General features: G+C 36.4%; 1 protein-coding gene across 1 annotated transcript in view; it reads left to right on the forward strand.

Annotated features, from left to right (window-relative positions):
• Positions 1-13804, forward strand: part of ELOVL7 (ELOVL fatty acid elongase 7) — a 47661-nt gene that overhangs the window by 30834 nt on the left and 3023 nt on the right. Inside the window, exons 5-6 of the mRNA XM_007957694.2 lie at positions 1539-1644; positions 8613-8749. Of these exons, the coding sequence (XP_007955885.1) occupies positions 1539-1644; positions 8613-8749 (243 nt within the window). The remainder of the gene's footprint in view (positions 1-1538; positions 1645-8612; positions 8750-13804) is intronic.

Consider the following 13804-nt stretch of genomic DNA (forward strand, 5'->3'; position numbering starts at 1 on the left):
GACTTTGGTGAGCCTCAAGTCAGTGGTTCTCAAATTTTAGTATGCATTAGAATCACCTGGAGGGCTTGTTATAACAAGATTCCTGAAGCCCCATCCCCAGAGTTTCTGATTCAGTAGGTGATGCTTAAGAATTTTCATTTCTAGCAGGTTCCCAGATGATGCTAATTTTGCTCATTCAGGGACCACCCTTTAAGAATCCTGCTATAGGGCAGTAGTTATCAGCCTTCATGGTATAGTAGAATTAATTGCTTTGGGGGTAGAGAGGTGGGGAAACTAGGCACCACTTCCAGAGATTTGGGCCCAAGTAGTCTGGTGTAGGGGGGCTCTGGTAGCATAGTGCCTAAGGCATTTGATTACTAACCAGAAGGCTGGTGGTTCGAACCAGCCACTCCTCTCACGGAAGGTTGGGCAGTCTACTTCCATAGTGATACTGCCTCAGAAACCCAAGGAGGGGTTGCTATGAGTCGGGTCTGACTTGACAGCACATAACAACAACAGCAATCTGGTGTAGAGATCAACCGTGATTAGTATTATTATTTAATTTCTTAAGTATTGTAATATGCAGCAAAGTGGAGACCCATTGATCTTATCTAGAGACCTCAACTGGAAAAAAATTGAAGACAACAAATGATTTACCTGAGAAATGGTACTACTGACTGGGACTAGGAGCTGGATTGCTAATTTATGGCTTTTTAAGTTGCACCATGCTGCCTTCTTCCATGTGCATAAGCAAATGAAATTTGGCTTCATTGTTCATATTTCGCGTGTTTTCAGGTCTAGTTTCCATAAGAAAACTGTGGGCTGCCTCCTGTGTCCTCTTCTAAGCTACATTTCTCAAATATTCCTATTAATACGTTTCCTTGTGCTTCTCTGGTTGGTCACATATTTAAAAGTCTTTCTAATCACTGGTTTTCTGAATTTTGCTTTTGAATATATATTTTAAACATTTTCTTACAAAAAGCTTTCCTGTCCTAATCCTTTGTTTAGGAAACTTTTCTTTCTTTTCCATCCTTATATCTAAAATTAACTCTCTGAGTTTTCTTCCCTTTACCTTTATTTAATAATTTGTTAACTTCTGATTTGTTGCAAGGCCTCCTTCAGTTTGTTTACTCCCTTATCCAATCAGAAGGATGTGTTAGCAACGTAGAATAATTTCAGTTCTAAGAGTTAAGATTCTTCTGCTTTCCTGTATACTTCAGAATCCGCTTGAAGACATGTATATTATTTTAGCAATAACATTTCCTTCAGCAGTTTTTGACCATACTCTTTACATTGTATCCTTTGTTTTAAAATCTGCATAAAATTCTCTTTCACCTTATTATTTCTTCCATGATTAGATGTCATACCTAAGTTCCTCCATACTAATTAACTTTTGAGCTGTCCATTGGAGAGTCAGCTGTTTCTGAGAACATTCCATAAGGCAACCCTTTCAAAGGAAATTATAGTGTGAAATATTTTGCCCTTTACCAATATTTTGTAGTACTAGATAAATTATTGCATGATTTTATATGAACTTGATTTTCTTTAAATTATTTCAGATCTTTTTTGTTCTACGTAAGAAAAATAACCAAGTTACATTCCTGCATGTCTTCCATCACACCATCATGCCATGGACCTGGTGGTTTGGAGTCAAATTTGCTGCAGGTAGCCAAGGGAGAATTGGGATCATGTGTTACAAACAATAACATTTCTATATGCTACAAGTGGAGTCCCTGGGTGGCGCAAATGTTAAGCGCTCAACTACTAATTGAAAGGTTGGAGAGTTGAGCCCACCCAGAGGCATCTTGAAAGACAGGCCTGGGAATCCACTTCTACAAGGTCACAGCCTTGAAAACTCTATAAGGCAGTTCAACTCTGCTCCCATGGGGACACCATTAGTTGAAATTAACTCAATGGCAACTCACAAAACAGTGCTTTAAGTAAAAATTATATCCTTAAATGTGATTTAAAAGAAACTTATCTGGAGCAACAGAGGAAGAAAGAGAGTGAGATTAAGAGGAGGAAATGGATGTGTGTCTAATTGTCTCCATAAACAACTACCTTATGTGCCATGAGACCAGAGAAACTGCATGGTGCCTGGCCACCACTACTGAAGGTTTTACTCAAAGATTCTATAAATGCATCCTGATCAAAAGTAGGGGAGAATGAGGATCAGAATTTCAAATTCTCATGGGAACAGGTATTCTGGAGCCATTAGGCTGGATGAAACTCCAAAACTGTTGCTGTAAGATAATCTTTAAACCTTAAACTAAAAATATGCCCTGAAGTTTTCTTTAGAAACCAACAGTTTAGTTTAATTAGTAAAGAACACCTGCCTGAGCATTGTGCTGTTTTAAAGTGCTATCTATATAGGATCAAACTGACAGCAGCAACTCTAAAGCTTAGACAGGAAGCTTAAGGGAGAATGAATTTATGTTAATTGGGGAGGAACAATTTGGAAAAGGAAGACGAAAATGGTTGCACAAATTGAAGAACGTAATTGATGCCACTAAATTGTTCATGTAGATATTGTTGAATTGGTGTATGTTTTTCTGTGTGTATTTTCAACAATAAAAAATATAGGGATAATAATTAAAAAAAAAATTGCAGAAAAAGTCTGAACAAATTACTTTCTGGTAGAAAGGTTTCCTTTTGGTTTCAGCTGCCTGTGGTAGGTTTTTCTGGGACCATTTCCACTGGAATTAATCTGAAAGACTGAGAAACAGTATGAATATATGTGTTCATAGGGTCGTATGAGTTGGAGCTGACTCGATGGTAGCTAACAAGAACAACAACATGTACTCTATAAATCTTGAACTTAGGTTAAAAAAAAAAGCTCAAAAAATCAGAGGTCTACTTTCATAAAACTTCTCACAAGCTAGTATTACCTGAAACTTAAACATGGGACTCTTAACTCAGTTCCCTCTAGATTCTTCAGATACATGTGATGTTTGGGCAGAGTCTTCTACACATACTCTTTAGTTATTTTGTTTAAATTTTATTATTATCCCATAAAATTCTGTAAAATATCTTTAATTTTTAAATGCTAAATAAATAATAAATAAAATGGTAAACACCTTGATAGGACTACAGTTAGATAACTCTTCCTTGTATGTTTCTATGAAGTTAGAAGAATAAAGAATATTTATCTTTAGTTTCATGTCTTCTTTGCCTTCAAATTTCCAGTAACTTACACTAACCCCTAATAACTTTTAAATAATGTGTTAAATTGCAGTTGTTCTAACTTCCCTAAGCATTTACATGTTAAAGAATATGTTTACATCATAAGCTTGGCATACATGCTCTTTTGTTTGGTTGTTTTGGTGTTATACTTTTTAATATCTAGTATTAGATAAATAGGAGCTCTGGTGGCATAGTGCCTTGGCACTTGGCTGCTAACAAGAAGTCTGGTGGTTCAAACCCACCAGACACTCCTCAGAAGGAAGGTTGGGCAATCTACTTCCGTAGTGATACCACTTCAGAAACCCAAGGAGGAGACACTATGAGTCGGATCTGACTCGACAGCAGTGCATTGTGTTTGTTGTATTAGATAAATAGCAAAATTAAATTATTTTAATTTTAAATAAAGTTTTAAATAAGTGATATCATCAAGGATATATTCTTACTTTATTAGCAAAAGTTTATTGGGGGATTATTTATGCTAGTTTCTTAAATTTAAGAAGTCATCAAGTAGGCTTGTTGCCCAGACCAGACCATATGTTAAGCATATTTTAACATTTCTGTCAATGCTATTTAGGCAGTCTAACTCTCCTACACTAAAAGAAGTGGAACTGTGTTTGAGGAGCTCTTATTTGAGTTTTGGATTCTCCTGGCACGGGAGAAAAGGTCTGTATTCTCAGGGCATGAGGGCATGTGGATAAGCCAGTGGCAGGAAGGAAATTACAACACAGGGGCTGTGAAAGTGAGTGAAGGCCTGTCCCTAACTTGGCCACTGGGCATCAGATAGCTCTGGTAGCATAGTGACTAAGGCACTTGACTGCTAACCAGAAGGCTGGCGGTTCAAACCCACCAACCACTCCTCGGAAGGAAGGTTGGGCAATCCTACTTCCATAGTGATACTGCCTCAGAAACCCAAGGAGGGGTCGCTATGAGTCGGGTCCGACTCAACAGCACATAACAACAACAACAGAGTATAAATTGTCCAAAATTGGTCTTCGTCTATTGAGGAATTGTTTCAAGTAAATGTAGCTGCTTTTTCTTGCAATGTATGTTAATGTAAAAATTGAACTCACCTTGTGACAGGATAGTCTAATCTGTGTTCATTTCACAAACTAAGGAAGTTACATTATTTAATCTCCATTATGTTACTTGTCCTGACTTTCTGTGTTTTTGTTTTCTCTTCATGTGCACTATGCCTTTGAGGTCTTTATACAGAGGTTCTTTATTGACATCTTCTTTGTGTTGGTGAAAGATTGGATAAGACTGAAACATCCACTAATAGAATGGTTATGATTTCTTTTGTATATAAAATTATGAAATGCAAGTGATATTGAGAGCTACTTGGCTGATCCTCTCTGGTACCCATCTCTGTAGGTCAACTCTTAACTTATCAGAAATAGATGACTATTCTATTTTTAAAGTACTCTAGAAGAGGTGCTTTCATGCCCTTATAATTTATTTATTCAGGTTTCTTCTATGAGAGCAGAATACTATATCACAATATTGAAAAAGAAACATAAATAGAAGAAAAGATTGGAAGGCAATACCCCAAAATATAATCTGAGGTAATTTGGAGCTACTGATATAAAAAGTGATTTTCCTCCCCTTCTTCATGTTTGTCTGTATTTCCCAATTTTTCTGTAATGAACATCTGTTAGTTCCATAATGGGAAGAATAAATTTTATTTAAAGAATAGAAAGCTAAGCATTTTTTCTAACTTCTATCTTTGAGTCCATTAATAGTCTAGCTTCTATTTCAAAAACAAAAAATACCTTTCAATAATGAGCATTTAAACTTGTACCTCAGTTTTTATATATTACCATGTTGGTAAACATCAGATACTTTCTAATGGGTTCCTTGTCCCTTGTCCACACCTTAATCTTCTTAATTCTTCGCAAAGTTTAAATGGTAGAAAGTAATGGTTTCTTCACTGTAAGTATGCATTCCTTGAGTTGACATTTTTATTCCATTTTATGTGTGAAATTCTAATAAACACTTTGTATAGTATGTCTGATATCTACTCAGTGACAAGCTCAGTTCCAGAAATGTGGTTTGGCATTGGTGTCTATTCCTAGAATGAAATTGTCTATTTTACACGGTTCTTTTCAAAACTTGAAAATAGCTGATCCCTTTCTAGTTTTTAACTTCCTGTTTTCCTGTGGCACTCCTCTCTGGGATAATAGCAACCCAGCTTGTCTGTGAAATATGATGAAAAAATATTGCTGTGGCAGGTTTCTATATTAATTATGCATCTACCCACATCAGGAGAAATGGAGAAATGTGATAATTGCCCAAGTGATTTTTTTCCCCCAAACCAAAGGACTAAAGTGTGGTGACACTAATTGTAATCCATTGTGAGATGTGTGCTTTTCACAGCTGTTTTAAAGAAGACAACAAGTTTTAAAAGTACTTTATTAAAAAAAAAAAAAAAGCTTTAAAAAATATATAAGGCATTGCTAATTAAAATGTGATTGTTTTGTGAACAGATTTATTAAAAGAACTTGTCAGAAAATATAATTAGTGAAAGTTAGTTAATATTTGGTAGCTGATTTTGATCAGTAATCCTTGCTGAGCACTCTTAACTACACATGTGCTTTGCTAAATTCTTTTCCACAAAACCCTCATTTAGGACATTTAAAAAGTGAAAGTGTCCGAATGAAGAATGGAAGACAGGCAGTTTACCCAGTAAGCAAGGCAACCGTGAAATTGCTCACTATAGATTAATAGGTGGTTGTTATGCGCTGTTGAGTCGGACCCGACTCATCGCAATCCCTCCTTGGGTTTCCGAGGTGGTATCACTATGGAAGTGGATTGCATAACCTTCCTTCCAAGGAGCAGCTGGTGGGTTTGAACTGCCAGCCTTCTGGTTAGCAGTCAAGTACCTTAGGCACTATGCTACCAGAGCTCCTAGGTTAGTAACTAAGCATAAGTAAACCCATGCTTTCCTTACTGGTAATGAGGCACTGATGGGAGAGATAGCTTGATAAGAAAGGCTGTGATAGGGTTCCTTATCAGTAGGGAAATAGATCAGCTGTGTGTATAGCATTATGAGACACAAATGGACTTGAGAGGTATTTGGCTTATCTTCTCTGCTAAACACCTTGGATCCTAAATAGAAATAGACAGCTATTCTATTTTTAAATTATCCCAGAAAAGGTGTTTTCACACCATTTTAATTTATTTTTTCAAGTTTCTTTTGGAAAAGACTAATCCAGATGTAAATAATAAAATCTGGGAACTTGCTAATAAGCTTCATTAATTCAGTTTCTTCTGAATTGAAATTTGTGATAATTGAAGAACTCACTAAATTTTGACTTACTCTAGAGGGGAAAGTTTATGAAGCACGGTATAGCTATAGCATAAATGAAGCTTTGGGAGAAGGTTGAAAGTACTTAAAAGTAATTATTTAAAATAGATTAAGGGGTTATATTATCAGTGGTTGTATTGTGAAGTATCTTGAATTGCTGCAATTATGAATAATTATTAAGAAGTAATTAGTTTCTACTGTGTAACAATTTTTTATAACATTTGCCTTCTTTAGAAGATTATACTGGAAGTAATAAATATATTGCTTTAAACTTTCTGTAATTCATAGTGTTTATGCATTCAGTCTTTTCCTTACCATAATTAGTCCAGAGTTGTCAAGTTTTGCCCTATTTATGGAATTAGAGAATACTGGAATTAAAAAATAGGATTTTTGGAGAAAATGTAAAATTCCAGGTCAACGTCAGGCTATATATATAGAATACAGATTTTTATAGATTGGGCCTCTTAGAAAGGATACCTTCAGGTAGAGGTATTGTTTGTTTTGTTTTGGTGGGGGGAGGTAGTATTTTTAACCATCAACAAAGCACCCTATTGAGGAGCTCTAGTGCTACAGTGGTGGCAGCATTCAGGTACTAACCAAAAGGTCAGTAGTTCTGAACCTACCAGCCGTTCCACAAGAGAGAGATGAGGCAGTCAGCTTCTGTAAAGATTTACAGCCTTGGAAACCCTATGGGAACACTTCTCCTCTGCCCTGTAGGGTCGCTATGAGTTGGAACTGACTTGATGGCAGTGGGTTTGTTTTTTGGTTAAGTACCCTCTTACCCCTTCCACTCTATTGCTGGTGCAGTTAACAATTAAAATGGTCTTTTCTTACACTCCCCAGCATTCCTTGCTTCTGGTCTAATTGAAGGTGATCAGTAAAAGATCTGATCAAATTAGGAGAGGAAAACCAAGATAAAAAACCCACTGTCACTGAGTCAGTTCCAACCCATAGCAACCCTATAGGACAGAGTAGAACTGTCTTACAGAGTTTCCAAAGCTGTCAATCTTTATGGAAGCAGACTACCACATCTTTCTCCCATGGAGTGGCTGGTGGATGCAAACTGTCAACCTTTTAATTAGCAGCTGAGTGGTTAAACCACTGTACCATCAAGGCGCCTACAAAACGAAGATTGGAAGGCACAATTGATAATAACCAAATGGAAGCAATAACTAAGATGGTTTAATAGTTAATAGTTATTTTAGAAAAACAATTGGTTAAAGCAAACAATATAGATTACTAGTAAAAGTCAGTGGTTTTATGGCCACAAATTTTGTGGCACTAAAAATATTTATTGGAAAATATTGAGAGTGAAAAAAGTGAATTTGATTCCACAAAAGGATATGTACAAAAATATTCTTGTTGGTTTTATTAATAAGAACCCAAGTTAGAAGCAACAGAAATGTCTTTCAGTGAGAAAATAAGTAAATTGTGGTGCATTCATATAGTGTAATAATACACAGCAGTAAAAAGAACAAACTACTATATATACCAGCATGGATGAACCTCAGAAACTTGATATTGACCAAAAGAAGGGAGGCACGAAAGAGTGCATCCTTTATAATTCTGTCTATGTGAAGTTCACTAACAGACAAAGCTATTAGCTGATGATCGAAGTCAGGAAAAAGAATACCATAGAAAGGGTATGTTTTTAGAAGGGGCATGATGGTATCTTATGTGATGTTGGAAATGTTTTCTATCTTGATCTTTGTGGTGGTTGCATAGATCTATACATATAAAACATCACTAAGGTATACACTTGAGATTAAGCCACTTTATTGTACTTTATATATCTTAACTCTCAAAAAATAATTTGATTACTGTTACCAAGTAATTTTTCATATTTAGAAGATAACCCAACTTAGTTTTTAAAGTAAACTCTAATCATAAGACCATCTTAAGGTTAAGATACAATAAGATAAACATGCTAATTTATTTTCTAAGATTTGCATTCTATTTTTCTAAATGAACCCATTAATTTATTAACCAGCTCCTTCTAATTTGATGGCTCTTTTAACAGCTTTCCTTTTATCTGTATGTTTGCACTAAAATTCAAGAAATAATTATACTAAAATCTCAGATAAGACAGAAATATGTCTTGTTTTAAGGAACAGTGCCATCATTTTACAATATTTTTATTTTCCAGGGGGTTTGGGAACATTCCATGCCTTTCTAAATACAGCTGTACATGTGGTCATGTATTCCTACTATGGACTGTGTGCATTGGGACCAGCCTACCAGAAGTATTTGTGGTGGAAAAAATATTTGACGTCATTACAACTTGTGAGTAATTAATTTTCTCTTTGATGCTAAACTGGAGTCATTTGTTTTTGATATGAATTAACTTGTTTTTAGTATATTCTAACCAAAGTAGAACAAAGTTTACAAAACAGTAACAAGGGACATGTGTCTAGCCCCTATGTGGCATATCATCATTATCTTTTCTGTGTTATTTGAACTTTGTCAGTAATATCATTGAAAATAATGAAGTATATTTGTTAGCCTAGAGATTCAGACAATGAAACTAGCTTGAATATCTTTGTATCACCTCTGTAGCTTCTTTAGACTCTTCACACTTTTATGGCAAATACTTCTGTAATGATACTGCCTCGGAAACCCAAGGAGGGGTCGCTATGAGTCAGGTCTGACTCGATAGCACTTAACAACAACAACAACAACAAATATATTTATGATGAATATAATCTCAAAATTATGTGAACCTCAATAGCACAATGAATTTTCATATTCAAGATCTAAATGACCTTAAGGGAATGTAACCTAAAGGAATTACAAGCCTTCCTGTGTGCCTCCCTATCTAGTCCTAAGTTGTCTGTCTTTCCTCCAACTGGTAAAAAGTATTGGGAAGATCAAAGATGTAGCTAGACCAACATATATGTTACATAAATTTGAGTACTGTCCTCAAGTGGCACAGTGCCTAAAGCATTTGACTGCTAACCAGAAGGTTCATGGTTCAAAACCACCAACCACTCCATGGAAGGAAGATGGAGCAATCTACTTTGTAAAGATTTACATCTTGGAAACCCAATGGGGTTGCTATGAGTTGGAATCGACTTGATGGCAATGGGTTTGGTTTTTGGTCCTCAAGTAAACAATGTTCTAAAAATTAGAGTCTCAGTTTAGACCTAAAAATACCTTCCAAATATTAATCATAAAAATGTGTGGCATAATTTTTTTTTCTTGAAGAGTTTGTGATGAAAAATGAAGAATTCTACATCCTTGTATTTCTAGGTTTATAGTCTACAATAAATTAGTGTCATGTTCTGCCAATAACACCAAAAAGATGGGTTGAATTTTGGTATAGAAACCCTATTGAGCCTTAATTTTTATTAAAATCCTGTAACTTGCTAGATGAAATTCAGCACATTCATATAACATGTTCTCTCAGGTGAGAGATTAAAATTTTAGTCTATAAGATTACTAAATCAAGATTAGAATGTAACTTTGCAGAGTTGTTCATTGTATTAAAAATTGACAACAACCAAAATGGCCAGCCATAAAGAAATAGTCAAAGAAATTATTATAATTCTTATGTTTGAATATTATGAAGCTATGAAAATTATTAAATTGGATTTCATTTTAAATATTTATATCTGCTTATAAAGTAGTATAGGATAGGCTCATTGCAGAGAAATAAGAAAATCTAGCTGTGCTGGCATGGTGCCTAAAGCATTTGACTGCTAACCAGAAGGCTGGCAGTTCAAACCCACCAGCCACTCCTCAGAAGGAAGATTGGGCAATCTACTTCCATAGTGATACTGCCTTGGAAACCCAAGGAGGGGTTGCTGTGAGTTGGATTCGATTCAATGGCAGTGAGTTTTGTTTGTAGTCAAGCAATGGGAAAGATGTTGTTGCATTGTCAAGTGCCTTAGAGTTGGTCTCAACTCATAGTGACTCTGTGTGTAACAGAATGAAACATTACTTAGTCCTGCACCATCCTCACAATTGTTGCTGTGTTTGAGCCCATTGTTGCAGCCACTGTGTCAGTCCATCTTGTTGAGGGTCTTCCTCTTTTTTGCTGACCCTCTTCCTTACCAAGTATGATGTCCTCCCCAGGATCTGTTCCCTGCTGGTAACATGTCCAAAGTGTGTGAGATGATGTCTTGCCATTCTTACATCTAAGAAGCATTCTGGCTGTATTCCTTCCAAGATAGATTTGTTTGTTCTTCTGGCAGACCATAATATATTCAATATTCTTCACCAACACTGTAATTCAAAAACATTAGTTCTTCTTCAGTCTTCCTTATTAATTGTCCAGCTTACACATGCAAATGAAGAAATTGAAAATACCATGGCTTGGATCAGGCACACCTTAGTACTCAAAGTGACATACTTGCTTTTCAAGACTTTAAAGAGGTCTTTTGCATCATCTTGATGAAGTCATTGACAACTTTTTCCTGTTCGTCATGATGTTGCTTATTGGTCCACTTGTGAGGATTTTTGTTTCCTTTTTGTTGGACTATAATCCATACTGAAAGCTAAAGTCTTGATCTTCATCAAGAAGTTCTTCAATCCTCTTTGCTTTCAGCAAGCAAGGTTGTATCATCTGTGTATTGCAGGTTGTTCATTAATCTTCCTCTAATCCTGATGCTGTGTTCTTGTTCATAGAGTTCAGCTTCTTGGATTATTTGCTCAGTATACAGATTGAATAAATATTGTGAAAGGATACAACTCTGGCACACACTTTTCCTGATTTTAAACCACATAGTATCCATTTGTTCTGTTTGAACAACTGCCTCTTGGTGTATGTGCAGGTTGCCCATGAGAACAATTTAAATGTTCTGAATTCCCATTCTTCTCAATGTTACCCATAATATGTTCAGATCCACATAACAAGATGCCTTTGCATAGTCCATAAAATGTAAGTAAACATCTTTGTAGTATTTTCTGCTTTTATCCAAGATCTGACATATATATTTACCACAATTGGGAAGAAAAAAAAAAAGATGTCTTATTTAATCTAATGCTGGTGTGATAGAAATATCGTTAAGTGTATGGCTTTAACAGAAATATCACACGTGAATGGCTTTAACAAACAGAAATTTATCTCTCACAGTTTAGAATGCTAAAAATCTAGATTCAGAGAGACAGTTCTTAGGGAAGTCTTTCTCTCTCTGTCAGCTCTGAGGGAAGGTCCCTGTCTTCAACATCTGCGGGCCCAATGTCCCTTGGAGATATCTACATGTGTATTGGCATCAGTCTTCCCCTGGGTCTAGGATGTTCTCAGTGCTAGGACTCCAGGTCCAAAGGATGCTTTCTCCTTCTAGCTTTTCATTCTTGGTGGTACTGAGGACACACACACACACACACACACACACACACTGCTTGCTTTGCTTCTCTCTTCTTTTATCTCTTGTAAGATAAAAGTTGGGAGCTCTGGTAGCATAGTGGCTAAGACACTTGCCTGCTAACCAGATGGCTGGTGGTTCAAACCCACCAGCCACTCCTTGGAAGGAAGGTTGGGTAATCCTACTCCCGTAGTGATACTGCCTCGGAAACCCAAGGAGGGTTCACTATGAGTGGGGTTTGACTTGACGGCACATAACAACAACAACAAGATAAAAGTTAATGCAGGCCACACCCCAGGGAAACTCCACTTACATAGATAGGATCAGGGCTGTGACCTGAGTAAGGGCGGTGACTCAAGTAAGAGTATTACATCCCACCCCAATCCTGCATCTTTAACATAGCAAACATAACCTAATCCTGACTCATTAACCACTAGCAGAAGCTAGTCCATGGCTTGGGTCAGGCGAACCTTAGTCCTCAAAGTGACATCTTTGCTTTTTAACATTTTTTAAAAGTCTTTTGTAGCAGATTTGCCCAATGCAATATACATCATTGGATTTCTTGGCTGCTGCTTTTATGGGCCTTGATTATGGTTCCAAGTAAAATGAAATCCTTGACAACTTCAGTCTTTTCTCCATTTATCATGTTGTTGCTTAACATTTTATGGTCCAGCTGTAAGGTTTTTTGTTTTATTTATGTGTGTTGTTCATATGGAAGTCCTATTTGCTTGAAATAAGAAAGATAAATAAACATAATCATGAGGAAGACATAAACATAATTTCATCACCCAGCCAAAATCATCGCTGACATTTTTATCGTATTCTTTTCCAATTTTTTTAATTCTGTACATATGCATATCTTTTATATAATTTGTATTACACTGCATATACAATTTTATATTTAGCTTTTTCAATTGATATACTCTTAAATGCTATGATACACCTCAACATAAAGAAAATGAAAATCCTGATGAATGGACCAACTAGCAACATCACAATAAATGAAGAAAAGAATGAGGTTGTCAAGGATTTCATTTAATTTGGATCCACAATCAAAACCCATGGAAGGAACAGTCAAGAAGTCAGACGTATTGCACTGGGAAAATCTGCTGCAAAAGACCTCTTTGATGTGTTAAGGAACAAAATGTCACTTTGAGGACTAAAGTGTGCCTGACCCAAACCATGGTGTTTTCAATTGCTTCTTATGCATGTGAAAGCTGGATAATGAATAAGGAAAACTGAAGAAAAGTTGATGCCTTTGAACTGTGATATTGGCAAAGAATACTGAAAAGAACATGGACTGCCAGAAGAATGAACAAATCTATCTTGGAAGGGTGCAGCCAGAATGCTCCTTAGAAGTGAGAATGGGCAGACTTCATCTCACCGACTTTGGTCATGTTATCAGAAAGGACTGTTCCCTGGGGAAGGATGTGATGCTTGGTGAAGTAGAAGGTCAGTGAAAAAGGGGAAGACCCTCAACAAGATGGATTGACACAGTGGCTGCAGCAGTGGGCTCAAGCCCAGCAAGGACTGTGAGGACGGTGCAGGACCGGGCAGTGTTTCATGCTTGTGTACATACAGTCAGTACAAGTCAGAGCTGACTTGACGGCACCTAACAACAACAAATGCTGTGACACTTTCTAATAATGTGAGAAAATACTTATGTAGAAGAAATGGATCCAAAACCCAAACTTCTACCATCAAGTTGATTCCAACTCATAGCTACCCTTTATGACAGAGTAGAACTGTCCTGTAGGGTTTCCAAAGCTTTAAATCTTTATGGAAGCAGACTGCCTCATCTTACTCCTGTGGAGAAGCTGGTACATTTGAACTGCTAACCTTTTGGTTAGCAGCCAAATGCTTTAACCACTATACCACCAGAGCTCCTTGAGGAAATGTATAGGCAGTTATTTATCATTATTTCAAATATATCTATTATACACAGACATAGACATGCATAGAATGCTGAGAATGTTGCTTATCCTTTCTATTTTCATCTGCAAAATGAGAGGAATAATTGCAGCTTTTATAT

The sequence above is a fragment of the Orycteropus afer genome, unplaced genomic scaffold, assembly GCF_000298275.1.
Source record: "Orycteropus afer afer isolate SDZICR_OR568_19922 unplaced genomic scaffold, OryAfe1.0 scaffold00778, whole genome shotgun sequence".
NCBI lineage: Eukaryota > Metazoa > Chordata > Mammalia > Tubulidentata > Orycteropodidae > Orycteropus > Orycteropus afer.